Source organism: Aulostomus chinensis, chromosome 10 (genome assembly GCF_037954235.1).
Source record: "Aulostomus chinensis isolate RoL2024-O1b breed Wild chromosome 10, RoL_Achi_v1.0, whole genome shotgun sequence".
Classification (NCBI taxonomy): Eukaryota; Metazoa; Chordata; class Actinopteri; order Syngnathiformes; family Aulostomidae; genus Aulostomus; species Aulostomus chinensis.
In genome coordinates, this window is record NC_141329.1 from 18,277,942 (window position 1) to 18,301,029 (window position 23,088).

The window sequence follows — 23,088 nt, forward strand, 5'->3', positions numbered from 1 at the left end:
AATTATTTGCCAGCGTTGACATATCATGTGATTATCATGCCGGCTAATGCACATAGGTACACATGGGTGTTTTGACTGGTAAAAATTTTAAACTCGTTAGCTGCTGTTTTATAGTTCTTTTCCACCTTAACCACACTCTACCAGATCTTAACCGACACACACTGAGAGAGGGTCTCTGTTCACAGACGCACATTGAGGCTGCTCATCAGGCCAGCACTTTGACACTTTGACTCAATCTCCAGAGAACCGGAATCAATAATATTTTGGGCTGCAGCAAAATTAAGTTTCAATTCTATCCTGTCAGCACAGTAACAAGTCTGAACTGGAGGATGCACAAAGAGGACAAGAATCAAACTGAAACTCCTTGCTTTAATATGGGAATGACAACAGGGACGTCAAGAAGGGAAGCAGTTCTGCATCAACGAGAAAAAAAGATCATTAAGGATTATTAAAACTGGATATTGAATCTACATATGAATAAAATCAAAGAGCAATATCCAAATCCCAGGAGCTGCCATATTTTGATTAATGTAAAATACTTCCATTATATCTGAGGCACTGTGGTGCTACCGAGACGCTCTGGTCTACAAATCACAGCCCTATTCAATTCAGTTGATTTATTTTCTTGAAATTATGATTTTGCTGACTTACATTCTGATTATGATGTTCATCTTTTTCTTATTAAAAACCGATTCAAATGTTTGCAGTGTGATTTTTGTTTGCGGGATCTGATGTGTAGGGAGGACATCTGTGCAGCACCACAACGTTTCATTTAGAAGGATATTTTGACATGAATAGTGGGTCTTCCAAATCTAAACTAGACCTGTTTGTGATTCTGAGTGAATGTCTGTAATTGCACACACTCCTCTCAAAACCCTGTGGCGTTGATTTGTCCATGTATGTGTTTATCTATTTGATTTGGGTTGGATTGATCCTTGGCAGAGGTAATGCTATTAGAGTGAGAGAGTTCTCGTAATGAAAGGGTCAGAAAACATTTTGCCAGGGGTTGAGCCCTTTAAACTGAGATAAACAACACAACCACTGCGGTGTGAAAATCCATCCATCCATCCATTCATCCATTTTCTACTGCTTATCCTAATAAGAGTCACAGGGGGGCTGGAGCCTATCCCAGCAGCCTTCCGGCGAGAGGGGGGGGTTCACCCTGGACGGGTCACCAGTCCATCACAGGACCAACACATATAGACAGACAACCATTCACACTCACAGTCACACCTACAGTCAATTTAGAGTATCAATCAGCCTCGTACCCTCTTGATGTCTTTGGACTGTGGGAGGAAGCTGGAGTACCAGAGAGAACCCACGCAGGAACAGGGAGAACATGGAGACTCCACACAGAAAGATCCCGTGATGGAGCTGGGGCTCAAACCCAGAACCTTCTTGCTGTGAGGCGACAGTGCTAACCACTGCACCACCGTGCCGCCAAGTGAGATAATAATTTGTTTGAGTTTTAAAACATCATCCACCATCTGCTTCAGACTTTCATTTGAACTGAAGCCAATAGAATTCAAATTATTTTCCCCCCATATAAAGTATAACCCTCTAAAATACATTTCCATGACATGCAACAAATCTAATGGTTTTTGAAGTGCATGGTTTTAGTCTGCTGAGAGGGAATATGTAGCTTTTCCCCGACAGAATTTTGCTTGTGGACAACAGGGAACTGAAAGAGAGGCTTTTTTTAAAACTTTTTTACACAAGTGATGTTAGGAAATGAATTGATGCTAACTGTTCCTGCAGTATCTTCTGAAATAGTTTGCATTATCTCATGAATCTTGACTCTGATTCTGATTTTTCATGCTTACTTAGTAATGTTCATGGAATCCTCAAGTGCCCCTTAGCTGTGAAGTGTGTGTTATTTATGCTGAATTATTGACAGAATAAAACATGCTATGAATAATTTTTTCTTTTTTTTAACTCTATATACTGGAACTAAAAATTGAAGTGGTATTGTTGATTTACAGTGAGGCCATAGTGAAAATTTGAGCAGGGCCTCTTCTCCAGGCTCCGCCAGGTGGGATGCACAGTAGACCAGGATTTACTTTGTCATCTGTGTTTTTGGTGCTATAGCTTTAGCTCCAGCTCATCCTTTTGTTTCTTTTTTCATATAATTCAGCTGCACTTGTTACTGAATCCATTTGCACAGCAACACCTCAGTCCTGTTGGTTACAGTAGGGAATATGAAATGGAATTGAAACTGACAACAGACATCCCCACAGACATCATCAGGATGCAGAGAAGAAATAAAGCAATAGCGGTGGGCGGACTCTCAGACAGACACTGACAGACTGAAGAAGGTTAACTAACTTTATTCAGTTGATTTGTTCTAACTGCAATCCTAATACTATCTCAAGCTCTTAAGATCTTTCCCCATATCCATGTCAAGTAACTCATGCCAATAGAGAAATAGAGAGCCCAGAAGAATGACATCTAGAGGTATGGAGGTTGTCTTATAGCAAACACACCACCCCCCACTTTTAGTAACAACATATGGTGCCACCCTGCTGGTCACATTACAGTTTTCATGTCTGTAGCATAGACATTGAACTGTAAGCTGTGGGGCTTACGGGAATTTCAAATACTGTAATCAGCCACAGAGGTTTCATTGTTTGTGTCCATCCTCAGCTGAACCAGCAACAGTGTGTGATCGACAGTGGTCGGCTCTTTCTTTGGGATTTCCAGGTACTTCAGGCGATTTCGACAAATATGTCCTCTCGCTGTAACTGAGCAATAACAAACATATTCCCTCTAAGGATCAATAAAGCGTTACCATTTGGTGATTCAGATTCTGAAGACATGGTTGCTCCCTTTACAGATAAAAATGTAATTACATACATTTGATCCCTCACATGGGAAATATACAGTATAACACATATCATGTTCAACATGTAAAAACACTGTGATCACATGTTGAAACCCATTCAAATATCGACATGGGAATTTCTGGTACTGCATATACAGTAAAAGTCATGTAAATTCTGCCATGTAAAACATAAAGATACCAATGTGGAAAGTTCTGTAGAGGCCAAATGGGAAACAAACCGAAAAGCAGAAGGTTTGGAAGACAGATATCAGTTTAAAGGCAGGTGAACAAGAACAAAACATAAGGGGTAAAACAAAAAAAAGCGGATCTAGGATATACAGGCAAGAGCAAAAATTCTTAAGAGTTAAACAAAAGTCTGGAACACTTGACACAAAGATACTACAAAGGCCAACAGAACAGTGGAAACACACAAGGAGGCCGGTATAATTTGGTGTAGCAGTTGGGCAGGTAGTCACAAAGGTGGAAAATACAGGAGGGCAGGAAGTGAATAAAGAGTGAGCAAGAGAGTATTAAAACAGGAATTGTGGAATTCAAAACCAAAAGAAAGAGCTACATTTTATAGAAATGATGTGAATTCTCACACTGAAAGGATACAATTGGCCTGTGGAAGATCTTGGGGATCAAAACATTGTCTGATTAGAGAATAAAACTTTCTTGGGAGCTCAGATATGGAGATAAAACATCATCATTCATCTCATTAGAACTCTAAAACCTTTGTTACATATTCGTTGAACCGTTCTCTAAATGCCTCACCATACTTTGAAGTTTTCAGTTCAAGAGTGATACATTTTTTATTTTTATTTTTTGGAAATGTCAGCGAAGTAGAGTGAGAGCCAGAGTGAGTTGTCCTCCCTGTTTTGCATTTTGAGGGTCCTTAATGCTCATCACGCCTCACAAATTAGAGACCGGTCCGGATATCTAGCAGAAAGGCCATGGCAACAGCGTTACTAGGGAAGGGAGGGTTTCTTCCTGCCATCTGTGACTAGATGAGATCAGAAAACATTTGCAACTGCAATTGATTATGGACACAGGAGTAACAATTCTGAAATTTAAAAACAGAAAAAAATCAATGAGTGACATCCTCCACTGACAATTGTTTACTGTAAGTTGGAGAGGGCTGCTGAGCATGTGATGGCTAAAAACAGGTTTTGAATTGGACACGGCAGATATTTTTATTTACGCTTCGAACCAATTACACCGATCCGCTACACATTCTTAATTAAACTCTAAACACGGGAGTGCCTGCACCTGCTAAAATATTCAGCCATTTGATCAACTGATTTTACTCTTTCAGTAAGAGGCTGATAATTATGATTTGAGCATAAAACAAACTGCAATAGTTTCCCAAACAGCATTCCAATGAAGCCTCTTAATATGCTTAGATTGAGTCCAAGTACAAATATTTAGATGTAAATCCCTGAATCAGTTCAGGTTCATGGATCAGTGGACATAATGAAATACAGCAGTCACGTTGGGCATGCCTGTTTAGCGTTCACCATCAGAAGTACCTTAGGATTTTATCTGATGTGAAATGTGGAAAAAAATGAAAACAAAAATGGTGTTGAAATTGTGGTGCCGGAATCCACGCAGTTACGCGTAAAATCATGAATGACAGAGCTGCAAAGAGACAGAGAGAAGCCTTAATTGTTAGATTTCATGTGTCATTAACCACAGAAAGTCATCATCAGGTAATTGTGGCGATGCTTAATGCTGTAAACAATTATTACACCCCCCCGCCCACTATTTATAGAGATCAGTTGGTATTTTTTTAGTTGAATAGTCAGAAACAACTATATTGTAGTAGAGGCAAGAGAACCAATGGTGAAATATTTAAAAGTACCTCAAGAACCTTGATGGGAAAAGAATTAAACAAAAAAACAACAACAAACGAACAATTTTTTTTTTTTACAAAAATCAGCTTGTGCATTATTGTTTATTGTTTTCATTAATATAATATCCAAGGGATAGGGATAGTTTTAAATCTGTAGTAAACAACAACAACAACAACAATAATAATAATGATGATAATAATAATAATAATAATAATAATAATGTCAATTAGAAGCTATCAGTATTTGCAAGAATACATGTAATGGCCAACTCAACTCTAAGCTTGAGGTTTTAAATGTCTACAAACGGATGACTGACAACTTGTCCTTGAAAAGCATGAGCTTTTTCAAAGAACAAAACAAAACACATATAATATGAAATAAATCATGTTGTGCCCCTCCGGTCGTTCCTTCATCCAAACCCCTGCTGTTAACACATTGCTTTTGTTGTTTAAAAGCCCTGATCTGCCTGGCCTCCCTGCCCCCCTGGGAGACTTCGCATTCAGCGTTTTCTAAAAGCTGTGAAGTTGGCCTTGAGTATGTGCGCTCGTAACGATAAATACGAGAAATTCCTATTTCAACAGAGGAGGCATGAAAGATTAGAAATGAAACATCTGTTTTGAGTTTGCTGAACTCAAAAGTAATTATACCCCACATGAGCCGGAAAGTATGGCACATTTATTCCTGAAATGTGACATCACCATCTTTTCAACCTCAGGGGGATATAATGAGACACTAGGAAAGAATCTGCATCCAAAAGGTTAACAGTTTTTGTATGTTCCAACAGAGATTCTGCTGTATGTAAACTGCAGCTTTTGATAATTTAGGACACTGCAGCGTGAGTTTAACTCTGAAATGGAAAATAATCTCACAATGTACAAAACTGCTCGAAGGTTGGGTTTTCAGTCAATATATAATACAAGTGCATTCCCACACAAGCCTTGCAAAGAAAAAAATCTATTTCTCCACCTGAGTAAATTCTACAGTAAAACAGATCTGTGGAAAAAGGTCAGAATCTCTATTTCTATATCGGTGTTTTCAGTATTATGCTATCCATTAAAGGTGGCATCATGATGACGGGCAGACATATCTAATCCTCTTGCATGAGAAAAATAATTCTGGTTTGCCTGTTGTGGATTACATCCACATTTAGAGGAGATTTAGATGAAAGGACCAATACCGCTCTTGTATCTATTCCTAAAATAACAAAGCTGTAGCTCACTTTAGTAGAACAGTTAGCTCTGTCCAAATAAAATCCATCAATATGCACCTATAAAGCCTGATATCAGAGTAGTAGAAATCCTCTTTAATACTAGAGATCACAGCAATTTTCTCCTTGTGATTTTTTTTTAATGATCAGGTACTCATGAGGTAGCAGAGGCCAGAAACTCAGCAATTTGATCAAGTAGTTACAAAAAGGAAAAGGTGTTATGACCCTAAAAGTGAGTACATTGTTGGATCTACATTTCTCATGACTGAGTTTGCTCTGACTCGCAAGACTGCTTTTTCTTTTTACCCCTGTGCACATTACTCTTTCCTGAAAATAAAAAAATAACAAAATAAAGAACTCCCATTTATACTGGCGGGATCCTTATGCTGGTGCAGTGGTTAGTACTGTGGCCTCACAGCAAGAAGGTTCCGGGTGCGAGTCCCGGCTCGGGCGCGGGATCTTTCTGTGTGGAGTCTGCATGTTCTCCCCATGCCAGCGTGGGTTCTCTCCGGGTACTCCGGCTTTCTCCCACCGTCCAAAGACATGCAATTTGGGGATGAGGCTGATTGATACTCTAAATTGACTGTGAGTGTGACTGTGACTGTGAATGGTTGTTCGTCTCTGTATGTTGGCCCTGCGATGGACTGGTGACCTGTCCAGGGTGAACCCCGCCTCTCGCTTGTAGATGCTGGGATAGGCTCCAGCCCCCCCGAGACCCTTACTAGTAGGGAATAAGCGGAAGACGATGATGGATCCTTATGCTACGGGTGAAAAGTACCATCAACCATCCCCTTTGAAGCATGACTGCCCTGCAAAGATGGATAAAATCTGTTTTATCTGGTGAAGCGTACATAAATAACATTATGATGTACATTTCCACCTGGGCTGGACACATTTTATTTACTTTGTAAAGTGCTTCTTTGACCACATGTATGTTTGTCAAGACTATACTGCTACTGGGCAGAATCCAAGTCATCCTGTTTTCCTCCTGTTCTAATAATGCAGCATTTTCTGGTAATGTGTAGACATTATCATGGATTGTCAAAAACCTTGCTAGTGTAGTCATGCACTGACTTGATGAATTATTCCATTTGTTTGTTCATCTGAGTGTAAGGTCTGGTTTCACTCAGCAAAGGCTCTGCTTCGCCCTTATTGGCATGAATGAATTAGAAGTAGATGCCAGCACCTGATCTGTGGGTTGGTTTTATTGAATAAACATCAAATGAATTGCAGGACAGTAGATAGGAGGTCTCGCGTTGATGTTGTAGCCACATTACAAAGTTAGTTTGAGCCCAGCACCTACCCTTTGTGTTTGTTGAAATTATTGTTGTTTTCCCTCCCTGCCTGAGGGTGGTGCTGTTCACCCTGCCTTTTCCAAAATGCTCTTTTACAGCTGGTAGTCTGTCTGGCTCCAAACCAGACAAAAGTACTGGATCGTTAGATTTCTGTGCAAAGTGTTCACACATTAAATACTGGTGAACAGTGATGTGAATATTGTTGTTAGTAATGCAAATGCATTCTGGTAAGCAGTTCAGGTAGCTGTGGTGAGAAGGGTAAAACTCTTGTTTCTGCTTAAGGAGGCAGGTAAGGTTGTTTTTTTTTTTTAAATTCACCCTTTAATAAGGATGCATGTAAAAAAAACTGAAGATTTGTTCACCATGACGTCTCTTCTACTTGTACTGTTCAATAAATCAGCATTTTTTTGGACCTGATCTGCTGTCATTGGTCGTTTGCCCAGAGCTCACTTGGCTCTAAGAAGTAAAGATGTTCAACGGTACATAAAACTAGGGCCCGACTGATATGGCTTTCTTGTAGCCGATGCTGATGCCGATTATTGGAGGAAAAAAAAAATCCGATAACAGATTAATTGGCTGATTTTTTTTATTAAATTTTAAAATTGTGTTGATTTAGGTAACGTATATATATATATATATACTGTATATATACACACAGTATATATATATATATATATATATATATATATATATATATATATATATATATGTAGGACAAATGGCTGCTTTTGAGCCTTTCAGACTTCTACAAAGATGTAAATTAGAGGCAGAAAATTAATTTCAAATCCTTTTGGTTGCTGAAGCAAGCAGCATATTAACACAATAACCATTCTTAACATAAGGCCAAAAACAATGAAGTATTGGCTTTTTAAAATAATAATAATAACAATAATAATGTGCAAAACAGTAATTCTCACATCGAACTATTTCGTTCATCATCTCACATCTTTGAAAACAAACAATGAAAAAACAACTGCAAAAGAATGAGGTATTTTGTTTGGGGCAAGTATTATAAGAACCAGTGTTGTTTTTGGCAGGCATTTTAGATTTAGTTTTAGTCTTACTCTTTTGGACTAAATGCAATGCTTTCTCTACCTTTTACTTTTATTATTTTGTTGCAGATGCAGACAACACACTGGCACACAATATGAGTATTGTATCACAATAAAATGGGATTAAACTAAAATAAAAGCACACTTGACTTCCACATGAATGACCTCATGTCCTCCATATTGGCTTTAGCTGCTGTTATTGGTGAAAGCATCCAGGTGTGTTGCTTAGATAGGGAACAGCAGCAGGTGTGAAGACTACTGTTCCCCAGTCCCACAAACAAGGGTCAAAGCATTTCACTTGCCACCCGTCCACAAATGGACAGGGGTTTTATTCATAACATGCTAAATCAATAGAAGGCCTGGTTTAAACCAGCCAACATTAGCGGGGCCCCTGGCAGCCCCATTCATTCTAGCTTTAGCATGTAGCACTAGGAAGTGGTCTCTGCACCACGGGGGAGGTGGAACCACCACCACCACCACCAAACTTTAGGCTTAATACAAAAAAGAAAATGCATCACAGGGCTGGCCTAACATAGACTAAAGCTATGCTTTAATCATCCCTCTTTTCAGGAGCACCCGACACCGCGGCTGCTGCCGGTGTGTGTCTCGTCCGCTGCAGACAGGCCCAGACTGGTCTCTGTGTGTGCATGTATGTGTGTGCGCGCGCTCTCGCTCTCAGCTTTTAGTGCGTGTGTACTGATGATGGGGGCGTGGCCATTAGGACCAACAGCTACAGCTGGCTCCGTTCTGATGTTTGAGCTCTTGATTGACATTGCAAGCATGTTATACTTGGCGGAAAAAAACCCGCATGTGTTGAAACGTTGATCGTCCACCCACTCACAATTTAGTCTCGTCTCGTTCTCGCCAGACGAAAATGTGTACAATTTGGTCACATTTTAGTCCTTACAGGGCTATGGTGACGTTCGTCTTAGTCTCATTTTCGTCATGGAAAAAAAGGGGTCTGACGTCGTCACTTTCGTTTTCGTCCAGCGTGACGGAAACAACACTGATAAGAACAAAATTAAAATATTCTCAAGCCCCTACTGAAAGTCAAGGCACCATTGGTGGTGGTGGTGTTTTTGTTTTGTTTTTAAAATAAAGTGCAAACAATAAAGTTAACGTACAACTATTTTGCTCCTCTTACATCTTTGAAACAAACAATAAAACAAACAACTGCAAAAGAATCAAGTCTTCGCCCTCACGCCACGCCTCAAGCCTTCGCCCTCACACCACGCCTCAAGCCTTCAGCTCTCACACCACGCCCCGTCTTCAGTCCCCAGCATCCAATAAACCTCTTTTGTGCACCTCCCAACAATGTCTGCATTTGGGTCTCCCTCACCATCCTCAACCTCGAATCCTGACAGGATTATTCTCAAACGGGCCATAATCGGCCGATTTAATTGGCCGATTATGGCCAAGTCAGGCCCTACATAAAACTGACTTAATTTTCTTAAATTGTGTGTAAATTCTAAAAAAACAAAAAACTAGTTTTCCCCCATGACATGCACAAACCTACTGCATTTACTTTCATGCTGATTGAATGGAGGAAAGCCGCAATTCAGTCCCAGAAACAAATCATGACCCTTTGTGTAGATGTTCATGGGAAAAACAAACATCACCATTCACTTCTTCACAACTTTATTTATTGTGAACTATTTCGGATGTATCTCAAGAGATGGGTCAGCCAGTTTAAATCATTTTTAGTGTACTTTTGCACAGATAACATAATCTGTCAAACTAGTGTTTCAGTTTTTGACTCATGATTGAGATCTATAGTTGCTCACTTTGCTGTGTGCTCCACTTTTGTTCTGCATCAACAGCTGTTCTACAGTATGATAAAATGCATCATATAAAAAATAGCTCCTTCAGAAAGGTTCTGTATATTGCTGTGTTGCACTGTGGCCATTGTTGAACCCAAACTTATAGTTTTGCACGTACTTTTGCTTCAGTCCATAAACGCACTTCATCATCATCCATGATGACATAGTTAGCAGAACTGACATAGAGCCATCGTAGAGCTTACTGGTTTATTTGAAAGTCTTTTACTGTTTTTAAATTCACATGAGGTTTTGGAATCAGCAAAATTATTACATTAAACTATTATATCATTCAAGCGCCATTGAATTGGTCACGACATTCATGTAACAAATATATAAACGTATTCCTCATCAGCACATCTGAAACTTTGATTCCCAGTGATATTCACATTCGTTTCGTTAACCAATGGTGTGTGTGCTCTTTAGAATTGCTGTCTGGAGTCAAACGATCTAACTTTTTCAAATGTAAGACTAATCCTCTGTACTCTATTTTTAATGTACTACCCCTTTCTTTGCTTTCATTGGAACTGATTTCTACTGAAAAATCACACTCCTTATGATGTTTTCTAAGCACATTCATTTTTTTTGTGATTGAAAAGAACTACACACATTACAAATTTACGACATATATTTGTCACTCATGGGTGATTGAATCCAAGTGTCACAAATGTTTTGTTATCATTCATGTCAGCGGCACTGACCCAGTAAGTTCCTATGGATGATATATTGTCTGGGCTTCAGTGCTCTTGAACTTCATAATCATACTAAAAGAATCCCAAGAGTGGGATTGAACACACCCTTCAGATGTGAAGTTGACATGCCTCTGAGTGATCTGATCACAAGTGGACATCTCCAAGTAGGCATGCTTAGACCTGACATTATAATGCATTTCCACGTGTGTATCGAGTGGCCACTAGAGATCAGACCTCAGTTCTTCGCACTATATGCAAATAACACACACATTATTTCCATTTAAATTGTTGTTTTTGTGTATGCAACACTTGAGTAATCCAACACATCTGGTTATTTAAATTACTGACATTTGAGGGAATGAGAGTCTTTTTCTTTGCGGTGTGTGTTTCTATTTGGACATCACTTGATCAGGGGTCGCACAATGTGGTCCTCTTCACATTCACATTGCTAAAAGAATCAGATGTGTTTATCCTGAGTGCGTGCACACACCTGTGCTTACATGTTAAAGCAGAGCTAAACACACCCACTGATATATTATTGATCTACTCCCTTATTTGTCCCCACAGATGGATATTTTTATCGGTGAGGATTTCATGATGATGGGTAACACAAGCCATGACGCGGAGCAAGAAAGACTAGAAAGCAGCAAAGGTCAAGGACTCAACCACTCTGACCCATTAGACATGTTTATCGGCATGGAGCTTCTTCTACGCTTCAAGCCTCTATTCATGCCTCTCTACTGCCTGGTGGTGGTCATCGCCAGTGTTGGGAACTCATTCCTGTTGGGTTGCATCTTATCTGACAAGAAACTCCACAATGCTACCAACTTTTTCATTGGTAACTTAGCGGCTGGAGACCTGCTGATGTGTTTGAGCTGTGTTCCACTCACAATGTCATATGCCTTCGACAGCAACGGCTGGGCTTTTGGAAGACCCCTCTGTCATCTTGTTCCTTTGCTGCAATGTGCCACAGTGTTTGCATCTGTGCTGTCCCTCACCGCCATTGCAATGGACCGCTATGTTGTTATAGGTAAGATTTGGCATCACTTCTACTTTAATTCCATCAAGTGAAGAATTTGAAAATGTATGTTTTGAATCATTTTCACTTTCTATCTCAGCTCATCCAGTCCGAAGGAGGATCTCTGGGTGGGGCTGTGGCGCAGTGACTCTGGCTATCTGGCTTTTATCTCTGGCCCTGGCTGCACCTCCGTCGCTCTACACACGATACCTGGACTTGAGACCCAGTGGCATTAACCTGGTCGTTTGTGAGGAATTCTGGCCAGAAAGTGGTAATCTACGACTGCTCTACTCTTGCTTCATTCTCATAGCCTCCTACATGATCCCGCTGCTGTCTGTCAGCATATCTTACTGTGCCATCACCATCAGCCTAAAACGATATAGAGTACCAGGGGAGCCATCCAACACTCAACAGTGCTGGAGCCGAAGGAGGAAGAAAACCTTCTCGCTGCTGGTTGCTTCAGTTCTCGCCTTTGCCCTGTGTTGGCTGCCCCTGCAAGTGAGTCTAACATATAAATTTAAAGCCTCAATGCGAACTGTTGCAGAGCATCCTCTTGTTCTCTTTATGAGAGTTTTGGAAAATCTTCCAATTTATTACAATACGTTGTTTTTTATAACATGATAATGCTAATTGTTCCAATCCAAAATGTTTCTGTTCTCACATATTCTTAATGATTATACGCATAAAAAGTAATGTGCAATCATTTTTTTTAGAACCCATGAAATCATGAGCACTGAGTGAGACTATCACATCCAAGCTATGGCTCCAGTGACAGAAGCAGGTGTTTTTGCCTGTATTACAGCTGTTGCCCTGGTGACAAAAATGGATGATTTTAGTGTGATGTTGGGACATTTGCAAGCCCTGTTCTGACCTTACATTATTAGCGAGGTGTTAGGATATTTGTTATTTTTTATCATAGAAGAAAGAGGTGAAAAGGTAGATGGAGTCATTCACCCCACACCAACCAAAATACAATTTCTGACATAATTGCTGTAAATTCTGTTATCGCAAGTCTTACACAGAGATACTTTTTTTTTTTCATCTAAGACAATGCAGATTGCAGTAACAAGAACTCTCACATCCTTGTTTAGGTGCTGAACCTGTTGCTGGACCTGGACCCAGACTTTCATTTCATTGGGAAGCGCTACATTAATGTTTTACAAGTCTGCTGTCATTTAGTTGCTATGAGCTCTGCGTGTTACAACCCCTTCATATACGCCTCGCTGCATAGCAAGGTACGCATGCATTTGAAAGGCTATCTCTGTCCTTGCCGCAACTGGGGAATGGTGGAAAGGTCTATGTCAAGAAGCTGATTTGCATTAGTGCATCATCCTGACGTGTAATCCTGGTCTAGTAAGCTAACACCTGCACCCCGAATCCCATGATAAGATCTGATGCCAAAAATAACACAACTACCCAGGATGCATTTATATCAGATGTATTTCGCAACAGAAGACATTTGCAACATTACAACTTTAAAGACATCAGCTCCTATTGCACAGAACCATCACAAGCTATGAGAAATCAATCCACTTAAGAAAACAATCATAGAAAAAGAAACAGACCAGTATGTTTCTTCGTATCATGGTGACAAAATAAAGACATCCTCTAGGATTATTGTGTATTTTATAGATGATGAACCCTCTGACACAGACACTAAGAAGATCCTTAGGCCGTCTAAAGGCCATCATGGGCAAAAACAGAGCCTCAAACTAGCAGGCTTTGACTGATTCTGGAGGTTGAGACCAGATCCACTGGTTACAGGAGAGACTGAGGCCTGCTAACCAAACAATAAACTCATCTCACCCCATATGAATGGATCACGGACCAGAAAGAAGAAAAAAGACAGTGTTATGTGTGCTTGTATCCTGTCAGTTGTATATTGTATGTCACCTATTTTAGATTTATCACATTGTAATATGCCTTTTCCTGCTATCTCCAGTATATATCTTGGATGATTTGGTTCTATGGGCAATAGGATAAGTTTCTGTTTGTTAGTACATACACCAGGGAGTGTGGACCTTGTTGGAACACAAGGAATTTGTATTACAGTGGAAGATGAAAGCTGCAGATGAAATGACATTTAAACAATCCTGTAAAAATGTAAACTTGAATCAGTGCCAAAGTCATAAAGGTTATATATCTGATGAGCCATGTTGCAATGCTTTAATTCTGTCTGGAAGATAATATTGCCACTATGATCAACTTAATATTCAGAGCATGAATCAATAAAGTCACTGTTCTGATGCCACCTCTGTTGAATTTCCATTCGATGTGATTTGTGCTTTCTGTGTTTGTCCAAGATAACTGTTGATCTTATGTTGGGAGGCTCAACAGAGAACTGGCTGATGTGATCCGAATTATGTAAGCAACATTAATTCTGTTCACTCTGTTATTTAGAGTGCTTAAGTTTTTACCTCAGCATTGGCTCGGACCAAAGTGCTGCATGAAAGCCGTGCAAGCTCCCCAGCGAATGTTGTCACCTTTTAGCACTCAGATAATTTTGCTTGATTTGTTGCTCGGCAGCTGCATAGCCTCAGCTTTTCCCTTGAAGACAACCTAGAGACTGCATTCAGCGGTAAATCAAATGTTTAATCTTGATGCTCTTTCTAAAAGGGTCTGCAAGATTGACAGTTTTCTCTCCTTGAAAGTTAGGTTTGTTTGTTTTTTGCTGTCCAGGGGTTTCACCTTATTTTGATGGATTCTAACAATGAGAAGTGTTAAAAGAACACACACGTGTATGGACACATAGTCTCACAGTGATGGGTTGTACTAAAAGGCGTTCTGATGTTATTAAGACGTTGAATCAAACAGACAAAATAAGGGGAACACCTCTGGGTGCAATTCAGCAGCACTATAAATCATGCAAATTACTGCCCTCAGTATGACCATTTAAGTGAACAGACATCTCTAAACCAAATCCAATCAAATATAATACCAATCTTCATGAATGGAAGATCAATCACAGGGATTCCTTTGATATGACATTAGTCTTATCTAGCAATGCAATCTAAAGTGAGACTTTAGATAAATAATGAAAACGCTTCCATCTTTGGCAGTGGTTGTGTTCATGAAGCAAAAAACAAAAAACAAAAATCCCCTACACATAAGATCATCATTATTGTCTTTATCATCAGTGTAGGACTATGTGAATAAGTCAACCATGCAAAGCACTTTGCATACTGCGAAGGTGTGATGTAGATAAATTTCATCTACCCTTTGTATGTAGAGGTGTAAAGGTGTCATGCTAACTTGTGAATTTCCTTCTGTGGCTGATTAAAGTTGTGGGAAATTGTTTGGTGCCTTTATTTTGTAACGTTTGAACTAATATAAATCCACTGAATCTTGAAAACTTAATTACAACACACATGAAAAACAATAAGAACATCAGATACCTACATTTCATATAAAAATATATTGTGTGATTGCAGGTCTGCCATGTGTCTCCTGTATACAAGAGACAAGACACAGCAAAAGGGGAAGAGGGTGTTCAGGGGTCTTTGAGAGGTTTTTTTTAGAGTTGTATATGATGCTGGATTTACAGAGACTGTGCTTATTTCAAACCTTTATCAAACACACTTTTATTACATTTATTATAGATTTGTTGAACACTATGTGATTATGTTTTACTAAATAAACAGGAACAAGATAAATAATATTAACAATAATATAGGGTGAATAATGAAATTGCAATGTTAAAATATCCTGTTAATGTGTTGCTAATGAAAGAGACGATCGAAGTGTGAACAGCCAAATTCGTGGTACGGAAATGTATTAAACTATAGTTTCATTAAATGCAAACTTAATTGCAGAGAGCAGCAGGGAGCTGCAGTTCAATAGAAACATTAAATGATTAGCTGTGATCCCTCATTAAGATGGATGGAAATGAAAAATTAGTCTGCATCAAGTGCATTATGAGTCAGACCTGCTAATCAATGGAAGCATATTGATTTAGGGAGACTGACAATGGTCCCTTGCTAGCTCATTAAAAGCTGAATGGGTAAAATGAATGTATTTATTGGGGCTAATGCCACAGGAAGATGGGCTGCAGCTTTGTGAACAATTAAGTACATTTTAATATTTGCAAATGGGCTCAAATTTCCCTTCGATCAATGCTTTGTCACATTGCCTAAAGTGTTAGTATTTTAAAGTGAAAACTTTGAATAATCTCATTTTATCAACTGTTTTTTTTTTCCTCTATATTTTTTTCCTGATGTCTCCTATCTAAGAAGATGTATGTCTACACATAAAGAAAATCACAAATCTGACGTGGCTGTTGACGTGGTTGTATGTGAGAGGAGGGAGACGGGGTGGTGGATAAATGAAACTTTGCAACAGGAAACATGAATCATTCATGCGTGTAACCACATCACTATGCAAAATCCAAATAACATCAGGTTTCACATTGCTCAAAGAAACCGTTGCACACCCTGTCGTGTCTGGCCCTCTAAATTTGGCATGCAGTTTTAATTTTCACACCCGAGAGGTAGAAGGTAGAACCTACTATGTCCATTTAAAATAGCAAAAATTGCATTCTCCTTAGCAAGGTATATGCAGTCCGAATTCCATTAAATTTTACATTTTTTAAAAGAAGTCAGATAATATTACAGTTATAGAACTATTACCATAGAACAGTATGACATAGTTATAGAAGTTACAGTCGCTGTCTTTCCAGACAGATGACCACAGGTCTCCTTACTGCACCCTGCGTTTATGTGCTTAGATTTATGGATTTATCATTTGCAAAGCGTGTCTCATATGTTTAACAAAAATGAACCAACCTAAACAAGTACTTGTTTAAATCCCTGGTTTATTCACATTAAATATATTTCACAGGTAGCCAGACACTGAGGACACGTGATGCACTTTTACTGAAGTTAGATCAGAGGCACACAATCAAAACATCTTTGTATAAATTTGAGGAAAAACAGAAGGGCTTTTCAACTCCAGCAGCATGTATCCACAACATGGCTGCCACTGAGGAACCTGGGACTGAAATCCAATTATCAGGCTTTGAGATACATGTCGTTCAAGCCCCCATTATACAATGTGCAAGGTTTAAGAGATGATAAAGGCAATCTGATTCGTAAAGGAAGTCTGAAAAAACATGAAGGGTTGAAGACAGGATGTAAACAATTCTGCAACTCGCTTGATAACACTGGAGAAGACATGAGCTTAAAGACTTCTTAATGTCGTGTTGGTGTATGCACCTACAATAAACACATATGCATTGTGTACAAATCCAAAATTTGTATAGTTCAAAAACACTTTTCACACAAACAGTTTGTGCTCATATTAAGTTATTAGTCACCTTTCCTCTGCTATTTGGTGAGCACAGTCCTCCATCTGTGTCTTCTTATGCCGCTTACAGCACAGTTTCACCTCCTCCTGGACTCCGTTACTCACCAGAACGTACAGCACAGGGTCCACCACACAGTTAAGACTTGATAATGCCAGCGTGCATGAGAAGAAGAAATGCATTTTTTGTTCAAACTGGCAGTAACTTCCATGAGGATCCATCACATTGTCACTCTTGTAGAAAACTAATGAGCGTGTGAGTAGGAGAATGTGGTATGGAGCAAAGCAAATTGAGAAGATCCCAATTACCCCAAAAGACAGCATGCGGACCTTCTTCTTTGCCTGGGTGCTCAAACCAGGACTCTGGCCCACGGTGGCTAACACTTTCCAGTAGCTGAAGGCTAACACCAGCAGCGGCAGCATAAAGCCAATGCCCACTCGAAGGAGATTGAACAATGCAACAGGTGTCCGCATGGGGTAGGTCTCGTAACAACGGTCATTTTTGTTATCGTCATCATGGGCATCTTTCAGATCATCATTGTCCAGCACCAGGACGTGAAGCACCATCACTATAATATAGACTACAGCACACTGTGCCCAGGTGTAGCGTGATGTACGATAGGTCTTTTGGCGTAATGGGTATGTGACAGCCAGGCAGCGATCCACAGAGATACAGCAGAGCAGATAGATACTGATGTACATGTTGGAGTAGTAGAAGAAGCCGGCTATACTGCAGGACAAAACACCTAGCTTCCAGTGGTGGTCATGGTAGTAATAATTAATCCAAAGGGGCATGGTGAGGAGGAAAAGCATGTCAGAGATGGACAAGCTCAGCAGGAACACGCCCAGAACATTTTGCCTCCGTACTTGTTGGCAAATGGGGCCCAGGGTCAGAATATTGAAGATCAAACCGAAGATGAAGGCCAAAATATAAACTGTCATCAGGAGGTCACTAACGGCACTCTTGCCAATAGAAACACACATTGCAGGTGTATTTGAAGTTGTCGTTGGTGATGTGGCTGTGATGTTCATTTTTCCTTCAGTCTCTTGTCACTTTCCTGAGTAGAAACTCACCTGCAAATGTAAAAGAGTTACCTGTAAATTTGACAATGCGATGGTTTTTTGACACCTTTTTGTGTGAAATATCTGCATTGTAACTCTACAGATATACAGTAGCATCAGAGATAGCAAATGCCAGTTAGCTTACTTGTTAGGTCATTTTTGCTTGCTCAGTCATCCAAAATGAGTGAAAATATTCATTTTTTTTCAAACATACACAAGGCAAATAACTGACACAGAGGTTTCCAGGTTCCAGTCCCGGCTCGGGCACAGGATCTCTCTGTGTGGAGTCTCCATGTTCTCCCTGTTCCTGTGTGGGTTCTCTCTGGTACTCCAGCTTCCTCCCACAGTCCAAAGACATCAAGAGGGGACGAGGCTGATTGATACTCTAAATTGACCGTAGGTGTGACTGTGAGTGTGAATGGTTGTCTGTCTCTATGTGTTGGTCCTGTGATGGACTGGTGACCCATCCAGGGTGAACCCTGCCTCTCGCCGGAAGGCTGCTGGGATAGGCTCCAGCCCCCCCGGGACCCTTAATAGGATAAGCAGAGAATATATATACAGTATATGAGGAATTTTAGAGATACTAGTGACATGAGTGCCACCCTACAGTAGCTTAAAATTCATAGATTTGACATTTTATGCTGCCATCCTATTTCATGGTTCATTGAGATTGTCCTCATATTGAAGTTGTCTCTGTACATCTTTTAATGTGAGGCACTTTGGGGCTGCAGTCAGCTGTATGATGTTTGGGCAGAGAATTGAATTTTTCCCTCCTCTAGAGAGGCTATAAGTTTAGTCATGCTCTCTTGCCATAATAATTTGCACCCACACGTATAAACATGTAATTGCCTCAACTGCTTGGCGGAGAAAAGATGATTATTTTTTTTTGCCTCTCTGATAAATTGAACATGTTAAAAAAAACTCATGTCTTATATGGGATGAATTAGCCATCTGCTCCCACACAGCTTGCTCAATCATTCTAAATTAATTCTTGCTGTACAAATTGGTGCACACTTTGCACTGCATGGTCTAAATCTGAGTAGCAGACAAGACCATTTGGATTTTTATCAGAATCATTGCTTTACGAAATTTAAATCATATTTGATCAGGCAAGAATTTGTGATTCTGTAGAAAACAAACCATAGTTTTATTTAACTAATCAATGCTGATGATAAGCTAGAAATCCCTTCCACAGCCAGAAACTAGGAATCTCCCTGAGATTGAAGCACTCAGAATTCTGTATCTGTGGTTGCATATCCGTGTCTCAGAGGTGTTCCTCGATGTTTGTTTTGTTCTATCACTGAGGGTTGGACCTGGTCTGTTTATTCGCTCATGAAGCATCTAATGCCATTAGCGCCTGGACAGAGACAGGCAGTCCCATCCAAACTCAATAATGTAGAAGCCATTTAGCGATTCAGACCATCTTTAGTGAATGATATTGTCTGCCTGTGAGTGTGTTTGTGGCCTCTCTAACTATAGTTGAGGGGTCCGAAAACTGGCATTCAGTAACAATGGGGAAGATCAGGGGCAATGACAGTCCCCATTAACAGTTAAATAGAAGGTTGGGTGTGTATTTAGACTTTGGGGATGGATTTGATGTAATGGATTATTAATGAAATTGTACTCCTGGCAGTGGAAACTTCACTGACTGTAATGGAAGGTTGTGCTGAAAAAGGCTCTTGCTAAAATTATTCACTGGCGGTTATTTAGTCACCAGTCTGGCTGCTCTGAGGTTTTTTTTCTAAGAATAAGCATATCGGTGGTAAAGGCTTTGCAAATATAAAGCAATGTGTCAGCTTTTCACAATAAAACTTTCCCATGATAGACAGTTTTTGTTTTTACCTTGTTTACACAGCAAAAACTATTTTCAAATTTCTATTTTTTGGTAAAATAAAAAAAAAAATCCCATTAAAGTCAATTTAAGAAAGAGATACTTAACATCTCTCATCTCTGTGCGCCAAATGGGTTTGGTCTTATGGTAATGTAATCATTTTAAAGATTATTATATATACTGTATGTAGTATATAACACACTAGAGGTTTTTTTTTTTTCTTTATGATAAGTAAACTAATCTTTCAATGTATTCTACAAAATGTATTAAATCCCTTTTTCTTACAGAGATACTACATTGTTAAACAATGCTTCACATAAACCAATAAAGGTCTACACAAACACACACACACACACACACACATTTGTTTATTAATTATAAAACTGAGCTAAGCCTGCTTTGTTTCAAACAGCTGAATCACTCGAGAAGCTTTAAAAACTTGTCTCTCATGAGAAGGAATGTGGTTCCTCCCAAATCTCTTCTTACGAAAAATATGAGGACATTTTTATGTTTTTGTACCTTGCCTCCCTAATACCAAAGAATTCTTTTCAACTGTGTCATAATCCATCCGCAGAGTCCAGTGAATTTCTAGTACTTTTACATGTGTGGTTGATCAATACAGCAGGGAGAAGTACAGACAAGTGCTACTACAGTTCTGCAGCACTTTCACAGTGATGACTTTAAGGTGAGTACTCTACTTATTTTCCTTTGACAACAGTCCACTTAGTACAGATAAACACTCACAAGTCATTATTCAGTTTCAACTAGTTTGAAGAACGTAAATTGTATCCTTGTTTCCTTTTGAAGATATTTTTAAATCCAAAACAGTATTTGTTTCCCCCCATTCAGGTCTAAAATTAAGATCTCACCTGTTTTTTGTGTCTTGATGAAAAACTATAGCAGTCCAGTGGGTGAGGAGTTTCACACATTCCACAGTCGAGTCCAGGAGGATCAGAAGATCAGCTTCAGAGCAGATTCTTCACCGTCGCTGACATGAAGCCAAACCGCTGCAATCTTGAGTGATGCTCTTAGAGGATTACCACACAAATACAATAAAGTATTTTGTGTTTACTCTCTGATTGAGATAATTTCCTATCACAGTCACAACTGAAATGTTCACCAGTAGCGTGGAGGAGACAGGATGAAACCAAGTACCAAAAGAGGGAAACACGCACTGTAAGAGGAGGGCAGTTCTGTTTTACACACAAGTATAGAGGAAGTAAACCGGGGGAGGAGGAGGAGGGTGATACTAAACTGTGGGACCACAGATATGATGCAGATGTTCCTCACAGACACGTCTGACTTGACATTCAGATTCTTTTCATATTGGGCTACATTCATTTCCTCATATGGATTTTTTTTTTTCAGTAATTTATACGCGGAGTTGAGCTGATCACCTAAATGATTTCAATGTGATAAATTCTAGTTTGACATCAACAGACTGAGACTACACATACATTGATAATAAGGTGAATTGCGTAGTTATCAGATAAGGAATATCAACAAAAAGTGAACTTTGTCAGTAGGTACTGTCCTCTCTCTTATGTTTATGAAAGGCATCCGTGAGAGACGTCTGCAGCCGATCTGTTCCTGAGTTGAGTAAACAGCTGCGACAGCCCTGAGTGTTGTGTATTTTCCTATGAACAAGACTGCACACCCGTGGCTTGACGTTACTTGGCCGTAGAAAGGAAATGTTTACTACTTTTTTGCCAGAGAACAGTACAATTAGGGGGTTCAAGGAATAAGACTGAAATAAAACTAGAAATGGCTTTAAAAAAAAAAAAAAAAAACAACCTTTTGAAAGAAATGCTTCAGTCCCAGAATATACAGCTGTTGATCAATGCCGGTGTATAATCAAATGAAAAAATAAGTCAGTCTTGAAACTTCATTTAAAAGGATTTATGCATAGTTTTTAAACTGCTGTTTTCTGGAAAGAAAATATGACTCAAACTGGATTTTCCACAGAAAGCCCCAAGCACTCTGACTCTTGATCAGCTTGTGAAAACAAGTTCTGGTTTCTCTTTGCCTCTCAAGATGGCCTGTGAATTTCTGTGCCATGTACTGTAAGGCTTATTTAATTAATATTTTTATATTAACACTCTGGTTATGTGTGAAATAGGTTGAACCAAGGGTGGTAAGTAATGATGAAGTAAAATTACCACCTAATCCCCTCAACGAGGCTCGTGGTGCATCAAATCAATTAGATTTTCCAGCTGCATATAACCTACTTTGATTTCACAGCAGTCCGTTTTTTTTTTTATTCAAAGGTTTACCGTGATAATTTGATAAGTGAAATTATGCCAGTGTTTTGTTTTGGTTTTTTTGTTTGTTTGTTTGTTTTTTTACAAATTGTTTCTGCGGCAAATTAGTTGGCTCACATAAACATTGTGTTCATAATTTCTTAGACGCTGTAACCCTGGATCACAGCTCAAACCTGAGGGGGAGGCATGCTGTGCGCACATGGCCTCTGAATGGCCTTATTAATAGCATTTGAACAGGAAGCTCTTTATGATGATAAGCACTGGCTGTGATGGGTGCTCTGTTAAAAAAAATAGCATCTGTGTCATTCTAAAGACTTCCTGCAAACTTGCAGGTCCTTTGCTTGTACTAGTCATTGATTTAACCTCGCTAGTAAAATCAAATCCTACACAACATTGAGATCACTGTTTGTGGGTTGTTGTTTTTAAGAGGTAACTGCTGCTGTTAGGGTGGTCATATTTTGGTGATAAATGTGTTTTGAAGTGTCCAAATAATTAGCCAAGCAGGTTGTACATAGCTCAAGTTTTATTGGGAAGTGAGTGTGGGAGTTGTTTGGTAAGGGTAAGGGTCTCCTATAGATTTGGATCACTGTCTTCCAGCTAAACATCCACCCAAATATATCTAAATCCCTTATTCTAATATTCAACCAAATAAATGCCCGCTATTAGCATCTGTTCACATGTGCACTATAGTTGTAACATTTTCACAGTGTTGCTTACAGTCTGCCTCTGTGCATGGAAGATGTGCTGACCTAAATCTACTGAGGGTAAGATCCCACTATGGATAACTACTTCATACAACCACAACTGCCCCTTTATATAAAGTTAAACTGACATGATGACTCCCACATTAACTACTTACATTTGAGATCAAGTGCAACATT

General features: G+C 39.4%; 3 protein-coding genes across 6 annotated transcripts in view; 2 read left to right on the forward strand and 1 right to left on the reverse strand.

Annotated features, from left to right (window-relative positions):
• The window catches only part of gvin1l2 (GTPase, very large interferon inducible 1-like 2), a 15,358-nt gene extending 14,656 nt beyond the window's left edge, over positions 1-702 (forward strand). The window contains exon 6 of the mRNA XM_086216229.1: positions 145-702. The gene's annotated coding sequence lies outside the window, so the exon portion shown is untranslated. The remainder of the gene's footprint in view (positions 1-144) is intronic.
• The window catches only part of LOC147254579 (prolactin-releasing peptide receptor), a 19,132-nt gene extending 4,021 nt beyond the window's left edge, over positions 1-15,111 (forward strand). For both annotated transcript variants that reach the window (XM_086216230.1, XM_086216231.1), the window contains 3 exons: positions 11,305-11,767; positions 11,856-12,253; positions 12,847-15,111. In XM_086216230.1, the coding sequence (XP_086072356.1) occupies positions 11,305-11,767; positions 11,856-12,253; positions 12,847-13,068 (1,083 nt within the window). In that variant the 3' untranslated portion in view covers positions 13,069-15,111. The remainder of the gene's footprint in view (positions 1-11,304; positions 11,768-11,855; positions 12,254-12,846) is intronic.
• gpr184 (G protein-coupled receptor 184) lies at positions 13,186-21,105 on the reverse strand. 3 transcript variants are annotated; one of them, XM_086216234.1, is made up of 3 exons: positions 20,816-21,105; positions 18,348-18,644; positions 13,186-18,127 (listed from the first exon to the last, which is right to left on the reverse strand). In XM_086216234.1, the coding sequence occupies exon 3, from the start codon at positions 18,083-18,085 to the stop codon at positions 17,063-17,065; it is 1,023 nt and encodes a 340-aa protein (XP_086072360.1). In that variant the 5' UTR covers positions 18,086-18,127; positions 18,348-18,644; positions 20,816-21,105; the 3' UTR covers positions 13,186-17,062. The 3 variants fall into 3 exon arrangements, with proteins under 3 accessions (XP_086072360.1, XP_086072358.1, XP_086072359.1); XM_086216232.1 differs by lacking the exon at positions 18,348-18,644; XM_086216233.1 differs by lacking the exon at positions 20,816-21,105 and having other exon boundaries at positions 18,261-18,360.
• Between the last annotated feature and the right edge of the window lie 1,983 nt (positions 21,106-23,088).

Coding starts and splice junctions, on each gene's coding strand:
- gpr184 (XM_086216232.1), bottom strand. CDS start 18,085: ATGAACATCACAGCCACATCACCAACGACAACTTCAAATACACCTGCA.